At 40.0% G+C, this 27489-nt stretch overlaps 2 protein-coding genes across 4 annotated transcripts in view; one reads left to right on the top strand and one right to left on the bottom strand.

Moving 5' to 3' along the window:
• LOC129712563 (protein FAM227B-like) overlaps positions 1 to 27489 on the top strand; it is a 119023-nt gene that overhangs the window by 34606 nt on the left and 56928 nt on the right. The window lies entirely within an intron of this gene.
• Positions 18069 to 27489, bottom strand: part of fgf7 (fibroblast growth factor 7) — a 35907-nt gene continuing 26486 nt past the window's right edge. The window contains exons 3-4 of one of the 2 annotated variants that reach the window (XM_055661071.1): positions 25465 to 25568; positions 18069 to 19437 (exon numbers count right to left, since the gene is read on the bottom strand). In XM_055661071.1, the coding sequence (XP_055517046.1) occupies positions 19243 to 19437; positions 25465 to 25568 (299 nt within the window). In that variant the 3' untranslated portion in view covers positions 18069 to 19242. The remainder of the gene's footprint in view (positions 19438 to 25464; positions 25569 to 27489) is intronic. The other variant, XM_055661070.1, reaches the window with a different exon arrangement.

The following is a 27489-nucleotide window of genomic DNA, read 5'->3' as shown; positions in this document are numbered from 1 at the left end:
GAAATGATGGCCCAAATTTGTTTCAATGGAGAACAGCCTTTGTAGGTACACAAGAATGCTGGAGAAACTCAGCGGGTGCAGCAGTATCTATGGAGCGAAGGAAATAGGCAACGTTTCGGCCCGAAACCCTTCTTCAAACTGGTGCTGCCATGCTGGTTTGATTGCTCTAGTGCAATGCTTTGTGTACAGCATGACCTTTACAAACTTCCTGGAATTATGTGGGTTGGTAGGAGAGGCAGAGAGGGTAGAGGAGTGTGTGGTTGTTGGAGGGGATTCCATAAACAAAAATCCCCCAAGTTCAATATTCCAGCATCTGCAGTCTTTTGTGTCTCTCTGAATAATAACTCACTCTGGTGCACTGTTACCCAAAACAAATCATGCTAGACTATTGAATATCTCCTTATTGTCAATAATAATTACATTGTCTGTAATGAGGCCATTAATCCCTCTTTATACCACAGGGCACATGCAGTGTTTTATGATAAATTATGCCTCAATCCTTGCGATCAACCATTTCAAGATACTATTCTCATTACCTTATATTGATTGTCCAATAATTCAATTTGTATCAACTTCATTCTGTTTTTAAGGACTCTGGCTTCAGTGTTGTTTTGAAAGTGATTGTACACTTTAGAGAACATAGTAAAATTACATAGTGTGAACAAGAATCACGTATAGGTGAGTTCCCAACCCTGTTCTTTTATTAAAAATCTGGCAACTTTCGTGATCATCTTTTTTTGATATTTGTCTTAAAATTGAACATTTTTAGCAAGAACAGAAGTTGAACTCGCTGGTTTGTAGTTCCTTGGGCACCTAAATGTCCTTTTTAAAAGAATGTGTAGGAAGGAACTGCAGATGCTGGTTTACTCCGAAGATAGAAACAAAATGTAGGAGTAACTCAGCGGGTACGGCAGGATCTCTGAAGAAAAGGAATAGGTGACCCTTCTTCAGACTGAGAGTGATAGGAGAGGGAAACTAGAGCTATGAAAAGATACAAAGAATAAAGAAATGAACGGTATGAAAAGAACAAATCAAGGCCAGCATGGATGATCCTGGAAAGATGGAGCCCACAATAGTCCATTGTTAGTTGTGAAAAAGGTGATAACGAGGGGGTATTAAAAAACGTTACAAAATTCTTTTGCTCTTAACTATTTGCAATTTTCCACAATTTACATGATGTGTCAATATCTAGTATTTCTCTGCTTTGCTCCATCAACCTTCAATATTTTATACAACATTATTATTTTATCTGCCCTGATTTTTTTAATTACCTTCACTGCAAAGATATTGATCTGCCCAATTCTCGGAGGTGTGTTCCATTAGTTGGTCTGACCAAGAAACCTGAAACCTTCCATTCTGTGCCAAGATAATGTTATTACTATGCTCTACTATTCCTTACATATAACATGGCATCAACATTACACCCAAGATCCTGTACTTAAGGTTACATCTTCTGTAGAATCTAGAGTACAGATCTCAACTGTATAATTCACCCAACTCTCTCCCAACCCACTACCCACCCCCAAACTTTTGCAGGGCATCAATTTTAGGAAAACAATTTTTGGGGGAGAAAAAAATCAACGCATCTTTTCACAAAGTGTTGCTTTCTGTCCACATAACTAAGGGTTGCTCACTTTGAAAGTGGTTCACAGTATGGGCAATCTTACTCCCCAATATGGGCAAATGTACTTCCCAGATTTTAAATTCTTAAAGGCTTGCATAGCAGAACTTGAAACCAATCTGCAGTGTGTGGATGTTAATAAAATAGATCAGTTTCAAAGGCCTTCAATGTACAAAAGCAGGGGAATAATGTAAACCTACGGTGTGGGAGAGATAGGCCAGCAACAGGAATAATGAGACAAATGTTTACAACCTGCATGTTACTTATTTTGGTGTCACTGTTTCTGATGTTAACCACAACGAGGTGTCTCCTTCCCTTTTTGAGAACATATACTTCTGGCCTCACCCAGATATCTGAAGACAGCACGATATTTGTGATGAAACCGACTAACCAAATTTCAAATATGAACCTCTCCCACATCAACCACACACCATTCTCGGAATTGGAGGAAACTAAATTCAAGAGTTAAGTGAGGATCATGATGCATAATGAACCCACGCCCGTTACATTAATGCACACATTTTGCAGACTTTATGCTTTCAGTTCATTCATTTGATTATTCAGTGCAGCCACTGGTATTTTCAACGGCAGCCTGTCTCAGTGGGGACTGATTTAATGAGTGGCAAATGTTGCCTAAAGAAAGCTCCCAGTGCTTAGAGCTAGCCTAAACATCGTAAAAGTGCATTCTACTTGCAAGAAGTGTTTTGAGCTTCTCAAAAGTTAATTTTGACTGCAATTCTTTGATCACAGGCAAAACAGGAGTCATGTGTAGATAATCTGTCGTGCCTGGGCTTTTGGAACCATGTGGTCAATTATTTTGATGATTTTTGAAAAATAAATAGATATTTTACCCACAGCAAATATTAGATTCATTAACCTCTGGTTTAATGATGCATCGTAAGTGCCCTTTTTTTTAAAGTGTGTGAGTGAAGTAAATCACAGTTAATCCAGCATCCTCAGGACTTCAGAGATGCCGGTGTGGCAGGTTTTTCTGACTATTATTGATAGATGCAGCATGGAAACGGGCCCTTCGGCCCACTGAGTCCACGCTGACAAGCGATCACTCATTCACGTGTAGGAAAGGGCTGCAGATGCTGGTTTAAATAGAAGGTATACACAAAATTCTGGAGTAACTCAGCGGGACCGACAGCATCTCTGAAGAGAAGGAATGGGTGACGTTTCGGGTTTGAGTCCCTTCTTCAGATCTCTCATTCACACTAGTTCCAGGTGATCTAATTTTCACATCCATTCCTTATTTGCAGAGGGCAATTAATAATAATAATAATAATAATAATAATATCTTTTATTGTCAATGCACAAAAGCGTAATGAGATTTGATATGCAGCTTCCATCCGATGTCATAACTTAAATAACTAATAACATTTAGATTTAGATACCTCGAGAACATGGTTTGTAAAAAGAACATTACAACAGTAAAATAGTCAAAACAGTTCAAACAGACTAAAGTGCAGATGTGTCTGTGCAACGTGACCATCCGAGGGAGACAGTCCATGGGGGGGTGAGGGGCACTCAGCAGGGCTATTAACCTGCACGTCTTTGGGATATAGGAGGAAAACAGAGCAACCGGACAAAATCTACTCCATAAGAGGGAGAACATGCAAACTCCACTCAGGCAGCACCCAAGATCATGGTTGAACCTGGGTCTTTGGCTCTGTGAGGCAGCAACTCTACCAGCTGTGCCACTGTGATGTTATTAACAGCATAAAAGATTTTTGTTTGACAAAATGTGTTACACAGTAATATAGTATTTGTAAGTATCAGAATATACTAAATGTTCTGTATATAATAACCTTATGTGAGCAGCTTAATATTGTAATGTCATCTTTGTAAATCATGAGAGATAGGGGCATGGACCCTGTCGATAACACAAAAGAAACCCACTGAAGCTGCTGGAAATTACTCCTTCCTTTCTCCTGACTATCGAAATAACAACTAAGGTTGGCTCCATTTAAAAAAAATTGTCCCTTGTGTAAAGGGTAGTGAAAATGTGCGGGGATTGCTGGTTGGCGTAGACTCGATGGGCCAAAATGCCTGTTACCGCACTGTATCTCTAAACTAAACTATATCTGGAGTGAATGCAACTTTATACGGCTCGTTCTAATAACAACAACTGTAGATAACAGTCTCAAGATTTGTTTTTGATCATTTTACTCTTCATAATTAGCACTGCTGCAAGCTCACATCTACACCTGACAGTTTTCTTTTGTAAGAAGGAACTGCAGATGCTGGTTTAAACTGAAAATAGACAAAATGCTGGAGTAACTTAAAGGTCAGGCAGCATCTCTGGAGAAAATGAGTAGATGATGTTTCAGTCTTGGCCCAAAACGTTACCTATTCCTTGTCTCCAGAGATGGTATCTGACCTGCTGAGTTACTCAAGCATTTTGTGTCTAGATTTCTCTCTTGCGTGATTGCTAGATCACCAAGGCATATTGCACGACACTCACTGTTATCGCCAACAATTCTAGCCACATTGCACCAGACCTGAGCTCTGATAAAAGACATATGATTGGAAATATAAATTCTGTCCCTTTCTCCACTAAGGCTGCCTAATCTGTTGAATACTTCCACTATGTTTTTGTTTGTCATTCTTTTTATGAGGTGCAGGCTGATATTAATCAGTGTTAGTTAACTTGCATTTGTGCTAGCCACTCAGTTTATAGGTTCCATAAGGCACACAAACAGTGCTGGTTTGTGTTGCCTAGATAATGAGTATGCACAATGAATTTGATGCAAATCCTGCACTAATTTAATAGTGCATGGATTAATCATGTTGCAATTCCAGTGAATGTTTTCCATTGCTATTCGGTTTATCCCTGGGAATTTTTTATTCTGTTCCCTTCTCCTCTTTTTAGGAGTTGATAGATGTGATAGGACAGGTTTAGAGGGATATGGGCCAAACGCAGGCAGGTGGGACTAGTGTAGATAGGACATGTTGGTCAGTGTAGGGAAATTGGGTTGAAGGATCTGTTTCCACGCTGTATGAATCTAAGTTGTTTAGTTTGGTTATTTTAGTTTAGAGATATAGCGCGGAAACAGGCCCTTCGGCCCACCTTGTCCGCACCGACCAGCTATCCCTGCACATAGATGCTATCCTACACACGCTGCAATTATACCAAGCCAATTAATTTACAAACCTGTGCGTCTTTGGAGTGTGGGAGGACACCAAAGATCTCGTAGAAAACCTACACGGTCATGTGGAGAACGTACAAACTCCTTTCAGACAGCACCCGTAGTCGGGATCGAACCAGTGTCTCCGGCACTGCAAGTACTATAAGGCAGCAGCTCTACCGCTGCACCACCGTGCCCCCCTAGTTCATTTCTCTTCTGCTCCGACATGTGAGGTGTTGATCTTCAGTCAGGGTGGCACAGTGAAGCAACAGGTAGCAGTGCTGCTGCCTCATAGCTTCAGTGACATGGGCTCAGTCGTTACATCAGGTGCTGTCTGTGTGGGTTTTTCCATGCTCTCTCATGATCTCTGGTTTATTCCCACATCCCCCAAAAGTGCAGGTGGGTTTATTAAAAATGCCTCTAGTGTAGGTAGGAGGGACGAAATCATTGGATAAAGAGGAGTCCATGGTCATGTGAAGGAAAATAGGTCACGTAATCAAGAGTCGAGAGTGTTTAATTGTTATACGTACTGACAACAAAATAATGAAATTCTTACTTGCAGCGAAATATAACAAATCTATAAATGCAATTCCCACGGATAATATATAATAAACAAAAACGATGAAAAAATTAACAACTACCATACAATTAAAAAAAAACGTAGTCCTCAGTGCAACCAAAGATGGTCCATAGAAGTTCATTGTTGAGTTTTATGTTTTGTGAAGTGTTTTAGAGCCTGTTGGTCGTTGGGAAGAAGCTATTCTTGCACCTGGTGGTCATGGATTTCAGACTCCAATACCTTCTTCCTGATGGTAGGAGCGAAATGAGAGTTTGGCCCGGCTGATGTGGGTCTTTGACGATATTCGCTATCTTTTGGAGGCAACAACGCCAAAAGATTTCTTTGATGAGGGGAGGGATGGGGGGGAGGGAAGGGGGGGAGCTCAGTATCTGTGATGGACCTGGCAGTGTCTACCACTCTCTGTCATCTCCTTTGTTCCTGGCCGTTCGAGTTGCTGACCCAGGTTATGATTCAACCAGTCAGTATGCTCTCTACCATGCACCTGTGGGTGTTCAAGAGGGTATTACTTTAGTTAAAAGATGGGAATTGATTGGAATTATTAAAATCCACTATAGACTCAAGGGGGCAAATGATTTCTCCTTATATAGGAGGAGAATATATGAAATTTTACAAAAAGCTTTCCACCTGATTTATGATGTAGAACATAGACAGCAGTTCCTTCCATGTTACTGGTGGTTTGCTAGCTTCCCCTTACACGGAGGTAGAGATCAGGATTATACAGAAGTTAGAAGATTGGGTAGAAGTCTTATCTATAGAAACAACTCTGAAGGGAATATAACTCCATGGAAGAGAAATGTGGATGTTGCAAATCTCTCTCCTGGCACCACACAGATAAAAATGTGTTTTTCATTGGTGTCCTCAGGAGACTTCTTTAAGAGTGCCTAATTAGATGACTGTAAACAAGAACACCTATTGCTGGTGCAAGCTGAACAAAGTTTCCGTTGGCTCCACAACCAGTGTGGTGATCACACCTGGAGGTAGCTTGTTTCAAATTTTCCAGTTGGCACACTTCCAGTGGGAAATGAAGGGGCAAGATCACTTGAAGTTTACCTCCAACTTCAGTCATTTGTCCCCAAAATACAAAGGGAGTAAGGTTAAATTTCTCCTCCAATGCCATTTATCCAACTAGTATTTACAATGTTGTTGGAATTCAAATTATTCACATCTCCTTCTCAACATGATACATCCATCCTTAAAACAAACTTTGTCTGTAACCGATCACATACCTAGTTGACTACATCTCCAAACATTCTAGTGGAAAATCATATCAGAGCTCTACAACAGAGGCATCGTGCTACTCTGCTGACAGTTACCGCAGGGCAGGGTTTAGGAAAGTATTAAACCCTATGCCTTGTTAGGTTTAATATTTGACTTTGATGTGTGTGTCCACTGCAGTTCTTTTCCATTAAAGCACAAAACATTTTGTTTTTAAAAGGCTAATAACAATTTTATTTTAATGATTTGGTTTTGTTTCCTTTTGAATTGTATTTTCTCAGATCAAGTATAAAATATCTCAGGCCACTTCACCCAGTTCAGCTTACCCTTTCATTCTTGAATTTCCATCCTCATTGGCTGGGGTTAAATTAGGTAACTCCTGAACACAAACAGGAATATCATGATACAAATTTAACCCCGTGTCGTTTCTGTGCAATGCAGGCAGCAAGCCAACTTTGTGTCAACCTGCTCATTGTAATTATTTCCAGTCTGCAGCCTGAGCGAATGCCCTGTTAATTGGTGGCAGCCATCAGCAGCAGAACCAATTTTGTTACTACTGACTGCTAACTTGCACCATTTAAAACTAACCCGAATAACTTAAAGCAGAATGCGTTGTGGTTGTTCTACAATTGGATCAACCCTGTGTAAGAATGATGGTTAATGGTCATGGGAGAGCCCGGGTGTCCAGTAAACATCTTTACGGAGGAATTTGAATACTCTTGATGCGGTTAAGTGTGGGAAGCAGTAAATGGCAAGGGCTTCTCCAAATCATAATGAGAAGACAATAAGTGGAACTCAACCCTAAAAAATAGACACAACATGCTAGAGTAACTCAGCGGGACAGGCAGCATCCCTGGAGAGAAGGAATGGGTGACGTTTCGGGTAGAGACCCCTCTTCACACTTTACCCCTCCATATCTCTAGACTCCCTTTCCCCTGACTCTCAGTCTGAAGAAGGGTTTCGACCCGATTCCCATCACCCATTCCTTCTCTCCAGGGAGAGAAGGGCAAGGTCATTAAATACATGTTCAAATGCTGTATCTTACCGACTGCATTACGGGCCTGGGATATTGCCTAATTCATCACATATTTATTTTTCATCTACCAAAATCTCTATCAGCCAGAGTTCAAGTGCAACATGCATTTCATATGCTTCATATTGCCCTCAGAAGCAAAATGGTTGAAACAAAAATACTCATGCCAATGTTTCACTGACAACTTATCAGTCACGCCAAATACATTATTAAAATATTGTGAAAACAAAACGCTGACTTATGACTATTATTGTAATATATTTGAATTTCTTTCTACAAAACATATCTGTGACGGTTCAATTGTGAGACTAATGAAAAATATGAACATGTAAACAGATAAAGATCACATAACACATCAAGCCTGTCCCAACCAGACATGGTGTGCACAATGCTCTTAAATCATTGAGAGATGCAGGGGTCAAGGAAAGAGCATTTGCGTTGCGGCCCTGTTTCCACCAACCTTTCCACCACCACGCACAAGAAGCGCAAGACAAGACAAGACACCTTCGTGCAGATGCCGAGAAATGTGTTCAGCTCTGGCTGAACAACTTCTGATCTTGTACGTTGACTTGATAAAAAGAAGATTGAGAGAAGCGAAAATAAAAGAGAAAATTATTTTGATCACTTAAAAAAAAACACTCAAGAAAGTAGACAAATGTGCTGGAGAAACTCAGCGGGTGCAGCGGCATCTATGGAGTGAAGGAAATGGGCAACGTTTCGGGCCGAAACCCTTCTTCAGACCTTCGATTTCCCAGCATCTGCAGTTCCTTCTTAAAAACTCAAGACATATTTCTCTTCAGTTGAATGTTTTAACTCGTTCTGTATTACATTTAGAAATCCCCTTGACTCTCAGTGACTGTTTGCAGTCCTTTTTTTTTAAAGATTGCTGTGAATACTTACAAAAATATTTTCTTCAGGTATGAAACCTTACCTTTTCTTTCAAACTGAGAAGTGTTTGCAATTTTGCATCTTGCATAGACAATGAATTAATATAAAGCTCAGAAATTATTATCTGCACAGTTTTCCCACTATTTTCCAACACTTTTGGAAAAGGCAAATGCTTCATTTAATAAATAAGTTTCTGTTCCATTCGAGAAGAATGTTTTAGGTACAGAATTAGTTAATGGCAAAAAATGACATTTTTGATAAAATTAAGAGGATGTGTGCATCGTACGAGTTCCAATTCTAGTGCACCTCGAAATCCGGCTACAAATTGGAGTTACAAGAAACTGTGGATGCTTGAATCTTGAGCAGGTGCACATGGAAACTATCTGTTTCAACATCCTGCCATAGTAAACAGTAAGTACTGGGGTAACTCATTGTGTCAGGCAGCATCTCTGACGGCATGGATAGGCCTCCAGAGATGCCCTCCTGAGATTCCAATCAATGTCCTGCTGAGATGCTGCCTGACCCGTTGAGTTACTCAAAGACTTTGTGTTTTGCTCAAGATTTCAGCGTCTGTAGTTCTTCGTTTCCCTAAAGTAAACATTAGTTGGGTTTCAATACATATTACCCTTATTCATCAATATTGGATCAAATTTGTAAAAAGTGCCTTCCCAACAACCTTGTTGGGGCTTTTCTCTTTAATGTCTGTAGACTGTGCACTGCTCTCAGGACCAGTTGGATGAGCTGTAAAGATGGTAAAAAGCAACATTTCAGATTCCGTGCTAAGAGAGACATAGCGTGACTTGGCACCATAGCAGCACATTAATTTGGATGGTGTTTACAACATCATCACTTGTGGTGACGATCATACGTACAGAGTGAATAAAAAGGGAGTTGTGATGGCCAGACAAGATCACTTGCACTGGCCAACCTGTCCCACATCTCACCACCTATCCTGTGGATTTCTGGAAGGGATGAGAAATTGGCTAAAAACTCAAGCCAAGTAATGTCAAGTAACGAAGATGTGGAGAGGATGTTTCCACTGGTGGGAGAGTCCAGGACCAGAGGTCACAGCCTCAGAATTAAAGGGCGCTCTATTAGAACGGAGGTGAGGAGGAACTTCTTTAGTCAGAGGGTAGTTCATTTGTGGAATGTATTGCACCAGAGAGCTGTGGAGGCCAAGTCAGTGGATATTTTACAGGCAAACAAAAACAACCTTTATAGCCTTTGATACCATATCCCACCAGATCCTCATGGATCATCTGGCTAGCATTGGGGTCTGTTGCACTGTGTATCAGTGGTTTGCCTCCTACCTTGCAGATAGGACACATTTTATACAGATTCAGAATTACCAGTCAGAAAGTTTTGTTGCTTATTATATGTTTATTACTGATATTATGTGATGTAATGTGACCTTGAGTGTCTTGAAAGGTGCCATTCAATAAAATGTATTATTATTATTATTATTAAATTCTGGATTAGAACGGGTGTCAAGGGTTAAGGGGAGAAGGCAGGAAAATGGGATTAGGAGGCAGAGATCAGCCATGATTGAATGGCGGAGTTGACTCGATGGGCTGAATGGCCTAATTCTACTCCAACAACTTGTGATCTTATGAATGTCACCCAATGTTCAGATACAGATGAGATAAATCGATTAGCAGCTAAATTCATCCCAGTTTATTATAGTTATAGTTAGTTATTCATTTGGAAATATTTCATCAATTTCATATATGCAGTATCCATTTTAACAACTTTATAAAATAGTATGCAGAGATATTACTAGCATATTACTAGCATGGCTGATCTTAAAGTACAAGGCATTGGGGGTTCAGTATTGATGTGGATAGAGAACTGGCGGGCAAACAGGAAGCAAAGAGTAGGAGTAAACGGGTCCTTTTCACAATGGCAGGCAGTGACTAGTGGGGTACCCCAAGGCTCAGTACTGGGACCCCAGCTATTTACAATATATATTAATGATCTGGATGAGGGAATTGAAGGCAACATCTCCAAGTTTGCGGATGACACTAAGCTGGGGGGCAGTGTTAGCTGTGAGGAGGATGCTAGGAGACTGCAGGGTGACTTGGATAGGCTGGGTGAGTGGGCAAATGTTTGGCAGATGCAGTATAATGTGGATAAATGTGAGGTTATCCATTTTGGTGGCAAAAACAGGAAAGCAGTAAAGAAAGCGAATGGTATGTTAGCTTTCATTGCAAAAGGATTTGAGTATAGGAGCAGAGAGGTTCTACTGCAGTTGTACAGGGTCTTGGTGAGACCACACCTGGAGTATTGCGTACAGTTTTGGTCTCCAAATCTGAGGAAGGACATTATTGCCATAGAGGGAGTGCAGAGACGGTTCACCAGACTGATTCCTGGGATCAGTCAGGACTGTCTTATGAAGAAAGACTGGATAGACTTGTTTATCTCTCTAGAATTTAGAAGATTGAGAGGGGATCTTATAGAAACTTACAAAATTCTTAAGGGGTTGGACAGGCTAGATGCAGGAAGATTGTTCCCGATGTTAGGGAAGTCCAGGACAAGGGGTCACAGCTTAAGGATAAAGGGGAAATCCTTTAAAACCGAGATGAGAAGAACTTTTTTCACACAGAGAGTGGTGAATCTCTGGAACTCTCTGCCACAGAGGGTAGTTGAGGCCAGTTCATTGGCTATATTTAAGAGGGAGTTAGATGTGGCCCTTGTGGCTAAGGGGATCAGGGGGTATGGAGAGAAGGCAGGTACGGGATACTGAGTTGGATGATCAGCCATGATCATATTGAATGGCGGTGCAGGCTCGAAGGGCCGAATGGCCTACTCCTGCACCTAATTTCTATGTTTCTATGTTTCTATATGCCATAGGGTTTTGCACATTATTTCAGTGGTAGCCATGTATCAGGTTAATTTTTTTTTCCTAAAATGATGTTTAAAAAAAACCCCTAAAACCGTGCACTTATTATTGTCATCTCACAGGTGTTTCACCTTGTCTGATAATAAAAGTGGCATATTGTAGTGCATGCAACCATCTGCTGCAAGAGTGAATTTCAGATTCCGTGCTAAGAGAGACTTAGCGTGACTTGGCAGTGCTGCAACACACTCATTTGGATGGTATTTATAACAGGTAACTTGAAAGTTTGAACTCCTCTGCTTGGCTTTATCTCTGGTGCTTCATTTTGATCCAGATGTGAGCTGCATTAGCAAATACAAGGCCACCTATAATTCCATCTGTTCGGCAGTCTGCCAACTGCTCTGCCATATATTTGCTTTTGATAGGGTGTAATGTTACACTGAAAGCCTTTATTGTGGGTTTCTCCTTAGATGTGCTAATGTACAGTCCAGAAAGTTATTATATCGCTCAGTTAGCTGAATGGCAATGAATAAGGCAACTCCAATATTCTCATACTTGGGAGGGAGTAAGAGATTTTTTGTATGCAGAATAAGTATACAAATCATATTTTATTACTCATTGCCTTGGACATAAATAATCAAAAATTACCATTAAAATTGTTATCACAATGACATAATTTGCAAACTTCATATAAATATGCACATATAAAGAAAAGAGAAACAATGAATTTGCAGATGCAAGTTTACCAAAAAAAAAGACAAATTGTTGGAGTAAATCAGTGGGTCAAGCAGCATCTCTGGAGAACAGATAGGTGAAGTTCTGAGAAGGGTCTGAAGAAGGGTCCTAACCCGAAATGTCACCTATCCATGTTCTCCTTTTAAACATATTATAACTTGGGGTTTACCAGAAATGCCTAGAATAATTGCCATTGTAAGTTCCAACAAGTGTCAATGTCTATGCCAAGCTACGACAACCTGCCACCTAGTCGACGTCAATTTTTTGATGCCTTCGCAGCATGGCAATCTTGTCAAAATGAATTAAATTGCAATGGAATTTTAATTTATGGTGCACAGATTAATTTTATGTAAACGCAATATACTGTTCATAATACAAAAATCAGTTCACCATTAGTGAAACAGGGCCTTATATTTCTTATGAGGTTTTGTAAGCTTTGGACTCAAATGTTCATGTGCGTGTTTTCAGTCCTGCTGGAACACATTAAGGTTAGCTTAGATTGAGTGCAGCCTGTAAAGTTGGGGATTCCTTGGCAATAACAATAATCTTTGAAAGGTCTCCAGCGCGGTACATAGTTAAGAATCCTGAATATGCATTTGAATCAGAGAAAGAAGCTTGAGGCTGAAGAAAGGTCTCGACCCAAAACGTCACCCATTCCTTCTCTCCAGAGGTGCTGCCGGTCCCGCTGAGTTACTCCAGCATTTTGTGTCTATCTTCGATTTAAACCATCATCTGCAGTTCTTTCCTACACTTTGCAGCTGATGATATTCAGACAAACACAAGAAAATGCGGTAGGATGGTTATTCAGCTGAAATTCGTAGAGTGACAAGCATCTATTCATATGTCCAGCAAATATGTAAGCTGCAGGTTTTCCAAGTGAGGGGGACCCACCAGACACATTCATATGAGTTCATAGCAAAAGGATTTGAGTATAGGAGCAGGGAGGTTCTACTGCAGTTGTACAGGGTCTTGGTGAGACCACACCTGGAGTATTGTGTAAAGTTTTAGTCTCCTAATCTGAGGAAAGACATTCTTGCCATAGAGGGAGTACAGAGAAGGTTCACCAGACTGATTCCTAGGATGTCAGGACTTTCATATGAAGAAAGACTGGAGAGACTCGGCTTCTACTCGCTAGAATTTAGAAGATTGAGGGAGGATCTTATAGAAACTTACAAAATTCTTAAGGGGTTGGACAGGCTAGATGCAGGAAGATTGTTCCCGATGTTGGGGAAGTCCAGAACAAGGGGTCACAGTTTAAGGATAAGGGGGAAATCTTTTAGGACCGAGATGAGGAAAACATTTTTCACACAGAGAGTGGTGAATCTCTGGAATTCTCTGCCACAGAAGGTAGTTGAGGCCAGTTCATTGGCTATATTTAAGAGGGAGTTAGACAATGACGAAATAACATTTGGACAGGCTAGAGGCAGGAAACGTGTTCCCGATGTTGGTGGAGTCCAGAACCAGGGGTCACAGTTTAAGAATAAGGGGTAGACCATTTAGAATAGAGATGTGGAAAACCTTTTTTGCCCAGTGAGTTGTGAATCTGTGGAACTCTCTGCCTCAGAAGGCAGTGGAGGCAAATTCTCTGTATACTTTCAAGACAGAGTTAGATAGAACTCTTAATGATAGTAGAGTAAGGGGATATGGTGAGAAGGCAGGAACGGGGTACTGATTGTGGATGATTAGCCATGATCACAGTGAATGATGATGCCGGTTCGAAGGGCCGAATGGCCTACTCCTGCTCCTATTGTCTGGTGTCTATTTCCCAAATCATTTTTTTTGAATGAGACTTCACAGTGCAATAAAACAGATGAAAACGTTACAAATAACAGGGATGAACTTGTAAAAACTCCAATCCCAAGAGATAAATTAGTGGAGAAACTAATGGGCCTAATGATGGACAATCACCAGAGCCCGATGGCACTCACCCATGGCTTCTGAAGGAAGTTGCTGCCGATATTGTGGACGCACTGGTTGGAATTTTTCAGAACTCACAAAACTCAGGAAGGGTACCAGATGATTGGAAAACAGCCAATGTGACTCACTTGTTCATAAAGGGAGGCAGGCAGAGGTGGGGAACAACAGGCCAGTTAGTTTCACATCCAGCGCTGGCAGGATGCTAGAGTCAATAATGAAAGAGGAAATAACTAATCATTTTGGAAAGTTGAATATACCTAGACAATGTGGCTTTATGAAAGGTAAATCATGTTTGACAAATTTGATTAAATTCTTTGAGGATGTGACGCGAGAGTTAAGAGAGGGGAAATTTAGATTTACAAAATGCATTTGACAAATTGCCAGCTAGAGACTGGTGCATAACTTAAGATCCCAAGGTACTTTAGGAGGTGTGTGAACATGGATTTAAGACTGGCAGTAAAATAGAAAGCAAAGAGTTGGAATAAATGGGTCCTTTTCAGACTGAGGGAATGTAACTGGTAGAGGACCTCGCTGCGAACATTAATAACATGAGGAAGGGAACAGAATGTACCGTTTCCAAGTTTGTCATTGATATAAAAATAAGAAGAAGGGTATATCGTGATGAGGATATTGTGAACTCACAACATGATATGAAAATCCGGCAAATTGAGTTCAACGTGGGGAATTGTGAAGTTATGCAAGGAAAGACTGGATAGACTTGGTTTATACTCTCTAGAATTTAGGAGATTGAGAGGGGATCTTATAGAAACTTACAAATTCTTAAGGGGTTGGACAGGCTAGATGCAGGAAGATTGTTCCCGATGTTGGGGAAGTCCAGGACAAGGGGTCACAGCTTAAGGATAAGGGGGAAATCCTTTAAAACCGAGATGAGGAGAACTGTTTTTTTTTTCACACAGAGAGTGGTGAATCTCTGGAACTCTCTGCCACAGAGGGTAGTTGAGGCCAGTTCATTGGCTATATTTAAGAGGGAGTTGGATGTGGCCCTTGTGGCCAAGGGGATCAGAGGGTATGGAGAGAAGGCAGGTACGGGATACTGAGTTGGATGATCAGCCATGATCATATTGAATGGCGGTGCAGGCTCGAAGGGCCGAATGGCCTACTCCTGCACCTAATTTCTATGTTTCTATGAAAGACACAGAATGCTGGAGGAACCCAACGGGTTGGAGCAGTATCTATGGAGAATATGGATAGGTGATGTTTCGGGTCATAGCCCTTATTATTCAGTTCTGTAAGGGTATGCACTCTGCTAAGAGGAATCCAATGCCCAATTATTATCTAAATGGAGAGAGACTGCAAAGGAGTGAAGTTCAAAGGCATTCAGGATTTCCAGTGAATGATTCTTAGAAAGTTAGCAGACAGATGGAGTGGACAGGTTGACCATGTCTCCATGCTGTGTCTTTCAGTCAATCAATAGACCCAACTTTGTGAGCTTTGAAATGATTAAACTGAGGGCACATGATTTGACTCTAAACAGCCACCGGCTTGAGACATCCTTCTCACATACTCTGTAGATTTATGGATTGGATCAGCGCCCAGTGAGTCACCAGGTATGAGAAGCCAACCTGATCCAGATGCAATCTTACCAACAGTTTAGTTGCAATGGACTTGAATAAAGAGTTTAATTGAAGAGTTGAAGGCAGTAAGTGTGCACAATGAAATTGCTGAATTGGCAAGCCTGCATTGGTAAGCATGGAGGAATCACCACAAACCTTGTGCAGGGCTTTGCATAGTGAATTGAGCTGAACTATCCATGATGAAAATAAATATTATGCTTCTCAGGCAACACCAGAGACATGGAATACTAGGGTCTGATGTGACACAACGTATGTGTTAGTTCAGGTTGAGTCAAATGGCCAAAAAAATCTGGACTCAGGGATATGGGGAGAAGGCTGGCACGGGTTACTGATTGTTGATGATCAGCCACAATCACAATGAATAGCAGTGCAGGCTTGAAGGGCCAAATGGCCTCCTCCTGCACCTATTTTTTTTTATGTTTCTATGTTTCTAGTTAGGGCTCTTTATAAATAAAGGCACTAAAGCTCAATAATGTATATAGATACTGACCACTGAACTGGTGTCCACCAGGATCTGCCTATGTTTGGTGGGTATCAAAACAAAATATTTGGGCACTAATTCAGATTGGTTTGGATTGCATAGAATTAGTTGGGGTTTGACCCTGATTTTAAATTTGTATCTGAGTAGATCTCTATCTATAATCTCTGTTAATAACAACAATTAAAAGATGTTTGGACAGGTAGATGAATAGGAAAGGTTTAGAGGGATATGAGGCAAATGTAAGCAAATGGGTCGGACAATCTTAGATGGGGCAAGTCCTGCTTGCGACTGCGGACATCCAGACCAGACCATCCCACACATCGTGAATGACTGCCCACTGAGGCTTTTCCCTGGGGGCATCAAAGCCATCCACCCAGTAACTGATGCTGTCCTGGCCTGGATGTCTACCCTTGATCTACAACTTTAGGCTGTGCAGGCCATGCGCAAGAAGAATCTAAGAAGGGCCTGTTTACATGCTGTATGACTCTATAATACTTTATCTTACCCACTCACATGCATGTGTAGACTTCATACCTCTGGTTGATGTAGAATCCGATAATTAATCTTCTTATGAAAATCATTGCAAAATAATGCCACCAAGTGTCACACAACACAACTCACCAACACCCGATCTTACAAAGACCATGAGATTATTACTTATGAGGAAAATTATTTTGCCCCCAACTCAAGTAGGGAAGTAGAAGAGCAGGGTGGAACAGACTGTGTAGGAAGGAACTGCAGATGCTGGTTCAAACTGAAGATAGACACAGATGTGGAACAAACAATTGATTCCATGATTTTCCAGCTGCTCATTGATCCTGGATGGATGTTAATATTCTGTACATATATCAAAATAAACATTGCATATCATTTGACGTCAAAATGTAGTTCTGTTGCCTTTATCAATATTTGCATTTGTATTATGCAAAAAAAAATCTTAGTCCAGTTTCTCTCTGTCATTCTAATTTTAAGGTGCTCCTTAAATCCAATTAATTGGACAAGACCTTTAGTCAAGAGTATTGATATCTCTTTCTGAGTGTTGGTGTCAATTGTACAGAGGGTAGGAGAGAAGCTGTGATATGATGTATCAGTGTAATAATGCGATTGACTTAGATAGAAATAGCAAAAGGCTTGGACAGAGTGGATGTGGAGATGATGTTTCCACTAGTGGGAGAGTCTAGGACTAGAGGTCATTGCCTCAGAATTAAACGACATCCCTTTAGGAAGGAGATGAGGAGGAATTTATTTAGTCAGAAAGTGGTGAACCTGTGGAATTGTTTGCCACAGAAGGTTGTGGAGGCCAAGTCATGGATATTTTTAAGGCAAGATAGATTATTGATTAGTACGGGTGTCTAGGGTTATGGGGAGAAGTCAGGAGAATGAGGTTAAGAGGGAAAGATGAATCAGCCATTATTGAATGGCGGAGTAGACTTGATGGGCCGATGGGGCTAATTCTGCTCCTATCACCTATGACCTTATAAATAAATGTAAGAGGGACAGAGGTGGGCAAAAACTCAGGAGTCTAAGCAGATCATCTCACAATTTGAGAAATAAATTATCTGTATCTTGTGTCTGTAAACACTTGGCATTTCAGGTGAGAATAGTTTGGCAATGCTCACTGTCTAGACACAAATAAACAATGAGAGTAGCATGCACTAAATCCCCAGAATATTTCCAGTTAAAGGAGTAAAACTGAAGAAATTTGGAGTCATCATGAGTTTGCATCCTTGTACATTTTGAGTGTGTTTGAACATAGAACATAGAACATTACAGCATGGGAACAGGCCCTTTGCCCCACAATGTCCTGAACATGATGACAAGTTAAACTCATCTCCTCTGCCCGCCTGGGATCCATATCCCTCCATTCCCCATTCGATGATAATTGTTTTCTGTTAACATTTCCTTTGAGTCTGTAACCACATGTTAACAATCAATTTTATTGATTTGTGTCAATGTAATTTGTGACAGCTTATTTTATTCAGTCTAGTGGAGTTTATTAAACAATACTTTCATCAACACACCTTTTAGTGATTATAGCCTGCTCTTTTCCCCAGAATTATGCAATAGAATTTTTTTTCTTTCATGAATGAAGCATGTCAGTGATACATCTGGGACATTTCACATCACTCTGGGCTCATCCCATATGACCCCAAAGTGATTTCCATGTCTACAATGGAATGTGATATTATTCTATGTCACATCCAATGGATAATGTATGTAACCATTATATAGGATAATGCCATTCTTTTTTGGGGCACTTGGATCAGTTGGGACCATTGTGTATTCTGAGCTTAACATCGCCTGATTTCCATGCTGCCAACCTGTAAGGAGACACGCGTTCGAAAGCAGGAGAATAGGGTTGAGAGAGAACGATAGATCGGCCATGTGTTTAAGAAGGAACTGCAGATGCTGGAAAATCGAATGCTGGAGAATGCTGGAGAAACTCAGCGGGTGCAGCAGCATCTATATTTTTCAGAAATTGAATAACGATGAACTTGACAAATCCATGTAAAAAGCATTAACTTTTATTGAGCTGAGCAGCACTGTTGATACTGTAGAATCATTATTTTCACCAGACATTTACATGGCAAAATCACTGATCATTCACAAGATAATCAAACAAACTCCATCTTGTGAAAATCAAAAATGCTACAGTAACTACATTTTTATCTCTTTGAAATACTGAATTACAAAATTAAATGCTGTATGTAAAGCTACACATTCATCACTAGAATCATATATTATATGATATTTAATTCGACAATTGTCTACAGTGCTTCTTCAAGGAATAAATGTATCAGATTGAAGGCAAGGTGTCTTAATGTAACAATGATTATTTAGAAAACGCATCTAGTACAGTTTATGAAATAAAAGTACCATTATACCACAAAAGTATGATTTAAGAAAAGTGTTTGTTTTACAAGATACTTAGTCTTCTTTACACATTTGATTGATTGATCAAACATACACTTTCATGCAATTGGTTCTCAGACAAATGTTCGAGATTAAATTTACAAAACTTCACCTTTTACACTGGGTTGAATAGAATACATTCGTGCAAAATGATAGGTACATTTTTATAGCAAAGCGCAAGCCCAGCTTGTTCCAGATGTCAGTAGTATTTTAGCTTGTGTGGTTAAGGTTTCAGTGATACAGGTGCAGAGATGGAACATCTTTTATTACTGGGATTGATGCCCTTATAATACTTTGTTATGATATTGCCATTGGAAGGAAATGAGATGATTTAATTTCTTTCTTTGTCCTTTTGCCTCTAATCGCTACTCCCTTTTGGTTCAAGGCTATAAACATTTGTTGGCCATTATGCATCCACTTTGCAGAAGAATATGTATTGTAATTATTTTCCTCTATAAGCTCTCTAAAATTGCAGTCTTCGTTGCAGGTTTTCTGTGGAAACATGGAATATAAAATGTACATTAAATCATTAGATAACAATATAAGCAACTGATGATGGCAATATTCAGAAATTATTCCTGTCATGTATTGATTCCACATCCTCGATGATATAAATGGTTCCAATTACAATCTGGAGATGATTTTAAACTGGTCTGTGTTGGTAGGCTTTAAAAATGACCTGACTCTCTTAGACAGACACAAAAAGTTGTGGTAACTCAGCAGGTCAGGCATCATCACTGATGAAAAGAAATACAGTAGGTAATGTGTCAGGTCGAGACCCTTCTTCAGACTTCAGTTCTTTACCAGTCCGAAAGCAGCTATATTTCCATTTTAATCGCTGATTTGAGCAAGTGCCAAGGACACCTGCTAAACTAATCTAGTGGAGCTTTTTAATTAACATTACCTTATGTGCTCCGGAGAATGCAATTGCTACCCAAGTGTAGTTTCAACTCCTCGAAGGCTTTCTCACCAATCAAAATGTTAGATTAAGTTGTTTTTGTGGATCGAAAATTGGCCATAATATTTATCCATATCCTCAAGGAATGTTCAAACATATTGTGGCTGTAGTTGTTTTCAAAAGGCAGAGCTTGCATGCTTTAGTCACCCCACCTAAGAATTTCATTGTTTTAACTGGGACGCATGACAATAAAATACTCTTGATTCTTGACTCTATAAAGTTAATATATCGTTTAGACATCTTGCACAATTCCTGGCAAGTGTAGTCACCTTGCTCCATCTAGCATAAGAAATGGCCATACTGGCTTTCTTCCCCGATATACACAAGACCAGTCTGAAATTAACCATGTGGTTGTCCTGACGTAAAAGGATACTTAATGATTTGTTTAAAAACGGGAGCAACCTGTGTTTGATGACAGGTTTACTCAAACATTGATGAGCTATCCCCAGCCAAAATCAGCGTTATTGCATAAAAGCACTAAACACGAACTTGAATCATGCTGTAACAGAGAGCCATCTGTGGTCCAGCCACACGCAGCAATCCGTGTACTATTGCCAAACTTTTTTGTTTGGCTTGGTTGCTGGGAGAGGTGAAGTTTCGTGACTATATTTGTCTCTGTACTAGATCTTTAAAATTCCTACTAAAATATATATATATAATAATGAGACTCTCATCAGTAAATGAGAAAAATAATAGGCCCATTAAATTTTAGTCTCCCATGATCAAATAGCAATCAATCCAAACTGTTGTTTTAAATAGTGACTGGCTTTGGCATTTGGATTCATTTTTGTCCAAGATCTGTATTACCATATTTGTTACTTTAATATGGATTGTGTAAAGATTAGGTCAAGAGTCAGGAGTCAAGAGAGTTTGGGTACACAAAAATGCTGGAGTAACTCAGCGGGTGCAGCAGCATCTATGGAGCGAAGGAAATAGGCGATGTTTCGGGCCAAAACCCTTCTCAAGAGAGTTTTATTGTTGTGTGTTCCAGATAGGGCAATGAAATTCTTGCTTGTCATTAGGCGACCAAAATTGTAGGGTGTACAATTTTGGTCGGCTAATTATAGGAAGGATGTCAACAAATTAGAGAGAGTACAGAGAAGATTTACTAGAATGTTGCCTGGGTTTCAGCAACTAAGTTACAGAGAAAGGTTGAACAAGTTAAGTCTTTATTATTTGGAGCGCAGAAGGTTAAGGGGGGACTTGGTAGAGGTCTTTAAAATGATGAAAGGGATAGACAGAGTTGACGTGGATAAGCTTTTCCCATTGAGAGTAGGGAAGATTCAAACAAGAGGACATGACTTGAGAATTAAGGGACAGAAGTTTAGGGGTAACATGAGGGGAAACTTCTTTACTCAGAGAGTGGTAACTGTGTGGAATGAGCTTCCAGTGGCTTCATTTAAAAATAAATTGGATAGGTATATGGACGGGAAAGGAATGGAGGGTTATGGTCTGAGTGCAGGTAGATGGGACTAGGGGAGAATAAGTGTTTGACACGGACTAGAAGGGCCGAGATGGCCTGTTTCCGTGCTGTAATTGTTATGTGGTTATATGGTTAAGTTGTTCAGTATCTGTTAAATTGTTCGTGTAGAAAAAGATTTGGATTCCTGTAACAGTCTCAATTGTCTGTGTCATATCGTGTCTCTACAAGTTAACATTAATCAAAGATGTCCATGCAGGAACACAAAAGAACAATTTTATACATTAGTTTTAATTACCACCCAACAATATAAACATTGAATTCTCCAATTTTAGATAACTTACCTACAAACACACTCCTTCCTTTAATGCTCCCCCCCCCCCCTTTTGTACCCCTCTCTTCCCTCCGTCTCACCTGCATGCGCACCAATTTTTCCCGTTGCCCTTCCTTCAATCTCCTTCCACCCCTGTTCCTTCCTCTGGCTTTACATTTCACTTTTCTTCTATCCTTATCTCTCACCTTTGTCTTTTCATCTCTCGCCTTTGCCCAACCATCTACCAATCAAAAAATACCCTCACCTGTATCCACCCAACACTTGCCGGACTTTGTCTTGCCCCCACCACTCTTCCAACTTTCCCCCCCCCCCCCACCCATCACAATCAGTTTGAAGAAATGTCCCGACCCAAAATGTATAAAACTAGGAACTGCAAATGCTAGTTTACAAAAAAAAGACACAAAGTGTTGGAGTAACTCAGCAGATCCATGCTCTCCAGAGATGCTGCCTGATCTGCTGAGTTACTCCAACACTTTGTGTCTTTTTTTTGTAAACTAGCATTTGCAGTTCCTAGTTTTATACATGGAATGGAAATATGGGGAAATATATTGTGGGTCTTAAGATGGATAAAGTCTCAGGTTATTTTGTTGTGAGGCAGAAGTTAGCCTGTTCATAGGTACATAAGTAAGAGCTTGCTAAAATTGCTGTTATTGTGAAAGATAGCCAATTGACTTACTACCTGCTACTACTAATTCTCCAACTCTTGCCAGTTTCACAGACCCTACCACTCTGTGTCAGAAACATTTGCCTGCTTCACTTTGGGACCCTTCTTCCTCAGCCAAAAGAATGGTCCCGACCCAAAACACTGCCTGGACCCACTGAGTTCCTCCTGCACTTTGTGTTTTGCCCAAGATTCCAGCATCTGCAGTTCCTTGTGTCCACCTGTTTCACTTAATGGGCATCTCAAATCGGTGATCTATTACATATTGGACTCCCATTGCTATTTTGACATCTTCAGTTCAGATGAAAAGTTATTGACCAGAAGCGCTGTCTCTTGCTCCACCTGGGCTGCCTGATCTGCAGAGCGATTTTGACATTTTCTACTTTGGTTTGCCATTTTGACAGATGGGTCTGACCATGTGCAATCTTTTCTCCAATCAATCTTATTGTCAGTATAGCTGAAAAGACCTAACAAAGTTAAATGTTTTAATAGTTTTTACGCTGCCAGAAGCAAAGGAATGTTACTCTGGGCCTCTCAAGAATAATGTAGTCTTTTGCCAACCCAGACTCCTCACCTCCTCCAAAAGCTCCAGCCTGAAACTGGAACCTGGCCCATATCCAACACGCTGCATCAGCCCATCTGTTTTAGGGGAGTAAGTTTCTGCTTCTATTTAACTGAAGCAAGAGCCCAGAAGTGGATATTTTGTCCAAAAGTTAAAATCTATCTGAATGACGTTTGAAACAGAAGATCGACAAAAGCAACATGCTGTAAATTGGTCTTTTTATGCACTGAAACCTTTTATTAATTTCAGTTGAAATGTAATGTATTGTCTGCAAACTTCCTTCACCATTATGCACTGGAAGATTCACTGTATAAGGTTTCGGGGACTAACTTAGATAGTGCTAGTAAATAGCAGCGGTGATTGCAATTCCTAGTTTATCCAGGTCCATTTGATCTATTGCAGGACAGACAATATTTGAGAGGTAATGTCATTAACATGATTTTACATATCCACATTTACACTATTTTACTGGGCGGCACAGAGGCACTGCTGGTAGAGCTGCTACCTCACAGCACCAGAGACATGGGTTTGATCCTAACCTCGGGTGCTGTCTGGGTGGAGTTTGCATGTTTTCCCTGTGACCGCGTGGATTTCCTCTGGGTGCTCGGGGGCCTCCCACATCCTAAAGACGTCCAGGCTTGTGGGTTCATTTAGCCTCTATAAATTCCCCCTGATGTGCAGGGAGTGGATGTGAAAGTGTAATAAAATGGAACTTGTGTGAATGAGTAATTGATGGTCACATGGGCCGAAGGGTCAGTTGTTGCATCTGTGCAGATCTATGCTGTATCTTTCAATTCAACTCAGCATCCCAACTTAGTTCCATCTAGCCTATTATTAAAATCAGCCTGCATCTGGTTTCTGGCTAGAACAAGTGATTAACTCATCAGACCATGGTAGTTTGCTGGAAGAGGTTGCAGAGCACATGCATGAATGGGTATTGCAATTTTCCAATATGAAGCCCATTTGAGAGGAGAAGAGAATTGTCTGTACATAAGGTCAGATATTCCTCCCCGCTCATAGTGAAGTGAGAATGGCAGCACCTACAGAAAATGAAGGCAGTGTATACTTGTGGCAGTCATCTCACTTACTGATACTCCCTTTACTGTAGAAATCAATGTCAAGTTGTTGAAAAGTGACACCCAAGTGTCTGGCAGTCAGGTCTGGGGATTTGGGTCAACCAGGTGCCTGCATCTCCAACATCATAACTGCACTTCCATTATGTTGCAAAAGACCCAGATTGGGACTTCAGGACGTCCTATAAAAGATGGCTGATGAATAGCAATGAAATTCTGCATGCCTGTCCGAAAGCATGAGTAAATTGAGAAAATACATGGGGGAGATCAAAAGGCCATATAGCTTTACATGATGCATGGATCCCACGATGGTCTAAAGCCCAAATACAAACATTGGCATGATGCCCTGCCCAGGGAGGAGATGAGTTTGAGTCTCTTCGAGTACAGAGCCTATGCTTCTTTCTTAATGTGGTTGTGTGATTGACTGGTTTGCTCCACCTGGAATAGCATAGACATGATGGGCAGAATGGCCTCCTTCCATGCTTTAATAATTCTCTAATTCTGCAACTTGTGCAACATCATGGGTTATTCATTTCCATTGTCCATCCTCTTTGACTGCAGTGCCCAGTGTGCCTTAATCAACACCTCCTTGGAGAAGCAGTGTGCTTGCTCATTGCTTCTTGTTGAGATGAATGCATAATAACAGCGACCTAAACCTGGTCGGTGTATAAGGCTGAGTATTAACACTCCATGATTGGAGGCATTCCTGTTTAAGGGAAATTGAATTTTTAGGATGAGCTTAATACGTTTCATGGCTGTTTCAAACATGAAAACAAAGCTTCATTCTGTCCAATGTGATGAAATAGCAAGACGGGAAGCATCGTCACGGATGTCACCATGGCCATTTTATTTTCTCTTGCCTACCTTCTGGGAGAAGACACAGGAGCTTGAAGGCTCAGACGTCCAAAATGAAGGGCAGATTCTTCCCCCTTTCTATCTGATTCCTGAACCAAACACTTTCATACCTCCTTCTCGGAAGAGCTGCCTCGTACTATTCCTCTTAACTCTACATAATTCGGTTACTCCGTGTTGTTCTTTTGCACTACAATCTTGTGCCATTCTGCTGTTTTTGTACTGATCATTATATTTACTGTTGTATTCATCAGTACCGTTTTTCTCTGTGAGCTTCATGTGAACAAGGAACTTCATTGCATCCTTGTGTATATGACAAATTAATCAGAATTTAACAACTAAAAGAGCACAGAAAATGTGCAGGAAGGAACTGCAGATGCTGGTTTAGACCAAAGATAGACACAAAATGCTGAAGTAACTCTGCAGGTCAGGCAGCATCTCTGGAGAAAAGGAATACGCGACGTTTCGAGGAACAAGAGTTCCAACTCAAAGAGCACTATGTTCTAGAGTCCGCAGAAAAGTCCCAACCCAAAATGCCGCCTGTCCATTCCCTCCTCCGATGCTCCCTGACCTGCTGTGGTCCTCCAGCAGTTTGTGTTTTGTTCAAGATTCCAACAACTGCAGTTCCTTGTGTCTCTATATTCTCGGCACTGACTTACCTTGCTATATAATTTCCCAGATTTGTTCATTGCTAAGTAATAGTCACTTTCTACACCTCTGATGGCAACGACTCCAACGGCCACAGTTCTGATTTCCAGAATACCTGAAATGGTAGAAAATCATCATTAACCAATTGAAACACATTGTAAAATATTAATTATTGAAGCATATTAGTTCTAGTCGTCATTAGTTCAAAATTAATCAGCATCACCTTCTAAGTTCTTGCTAAGAGTTATTACATAGTTAATATACATTATCTCAGGTCAGATGATCAGCTGCTCCTGATTGAGCCAAAGACTAAGCGGAAGCTCAGAGGGGACCGTGCCTTTGCTGTGTCGGCTCCGAGATTGTGGAATGAATTGCCTCTACACGTTAAACAGGCCCCTTCTCTAGCTGTTTTTAAGTCACTCCTGAAGACATATCTATTCTCCTTGGCCTTTGTAGACCAGTGAGGTGTTGAATTGTTTATTAACTTTATTTGATTGGTTTTGCTGCGTTGTTCGTACTCGTGTTTTATGTTTTTTTAATTTATTGTTTGGATTTTCGTATGTAGTTTATGCGCCTCGTGTTATTTGTATGTTCTGTTGTTCTGCCTGTTTTATGATGTCTTGCTTGTTTTCTTTTTTCTGTACAGCACTTTGGTCAGCTTTGGTTGTTTTTAAGGTGCTTAACAAATAAAGTTATTATTATTATTATTATTATTTAAAAACTTTATATTGATACAATTCCACACTTGAATGGCAAATTCTATATTTCCAGGGCAAAACATAAGCTTGACCTCCGACGCAAACTACAAATTTAAATGCCGGTACAAAATATTGTTATAATAATAATAATAATAATATTTATTTATATAGCACTTTTAAACAAAATCACTTTGAACCAAAGTTCTTTACAGAGATTGATTAAACTAATTGAATAGATTAAATGTCAATCAATCCATACAAAATAAAAAAGAAAAAGAAAAAGAAAAAAGAAAAAGAAAACCTCCACAACCAAGTCCTCAAAATAATATGGGAATACGAGGAACTGCAGATGCTGGAACCTTGAGAAAAACACAAAGTGCTGGAGGAACTCAGCGGGTCAGGCAGCATCTGTAAGGGATTGTCAGGTGACATTTTGGGCTGGGAACCATCTTCAGACTAACTGTAGTAGGGTTATTTTTCAGTTTTCTGCCCGCTATTTCTATCAGTCTGAAGAAGAATGCCGACTCAACATGTTGCCTTCCGTTTACAGATAGTGCCTGACCCACTGAATTACTCCTTTTCTCTGTGTTTTCCTCAAATGAGATTTTTTAGTGGACATAAAACAGGCATCATAAAAGCACTTTATCAGAAAGTACCAGAATAAATTGAGTTGTAAAAGTAATGGATATGTTGCATTAGTATTGAAATATAATCAAGTGAATCGTTTTAAAGAATATACTTTCTAAAGATTTGGTCTGAAAGGTTCTATTCTGTTGAATAAATAATTCATAGGTCAATTAATTGTGGGCACTAATGTGAGACTTTAAGGATCTAACACAATACTAATTCACAAAACTTGATTGTCAAAATCTTTATAGCCGTGAATTACATGAATACATTCAGCTGGCTTCTGTAAGTTTATTTCAGATGTACATGTTTAAAGACAGACCCTTGATTGGCAAATCAATGCTGATATTCCTTAATTTTAGAAAATGAATACAGATTCAAAGGGTAAGTTTATTAAATTTAATTATCCCTAGAATAAGTGGTATTCAGAAATCAACTTCAGAAAGAGTTATAGTGACTAAGTTAGATGACATCTTTTACACAGTTCATTTTTAATATATTTTTGTAGTATTATAAGATGGTGACAGTCAAATTATTTACTATATATGGGAGAATTACAGCATATTTTATCATAATAATAGATTGACTGGGAGTAGATAAGATATGAATTTAGTAAAGATGTAACCTTCCTCCCACCACCTTCTGTTTCCCAATGCTTAATCTACTTCAGAAGAATACCTCCTCTATAGCATACAAATCCATTTGTATTGG

The sequence above is a fragment of the Leucoraja erinacea genome, chromosome 33, assembly GCF_028641065.1.
Source record: "Leucoraja erinacea ecotype New England chromosome 33, Leri_hhj_1, whole genome shotgun sequence".
In the NCBI taxonomy this organism is placed as follows: domain Eukaryota; kingdom Metazoa; phylum Chordata; class Chondrichthyes; order Rajiformes; family Rajidae; genus Leucoraja; species Leucoraja erinaceus.
This window is presented reverse-complemented; position numbering and strand designations above follow the sequence as displayed.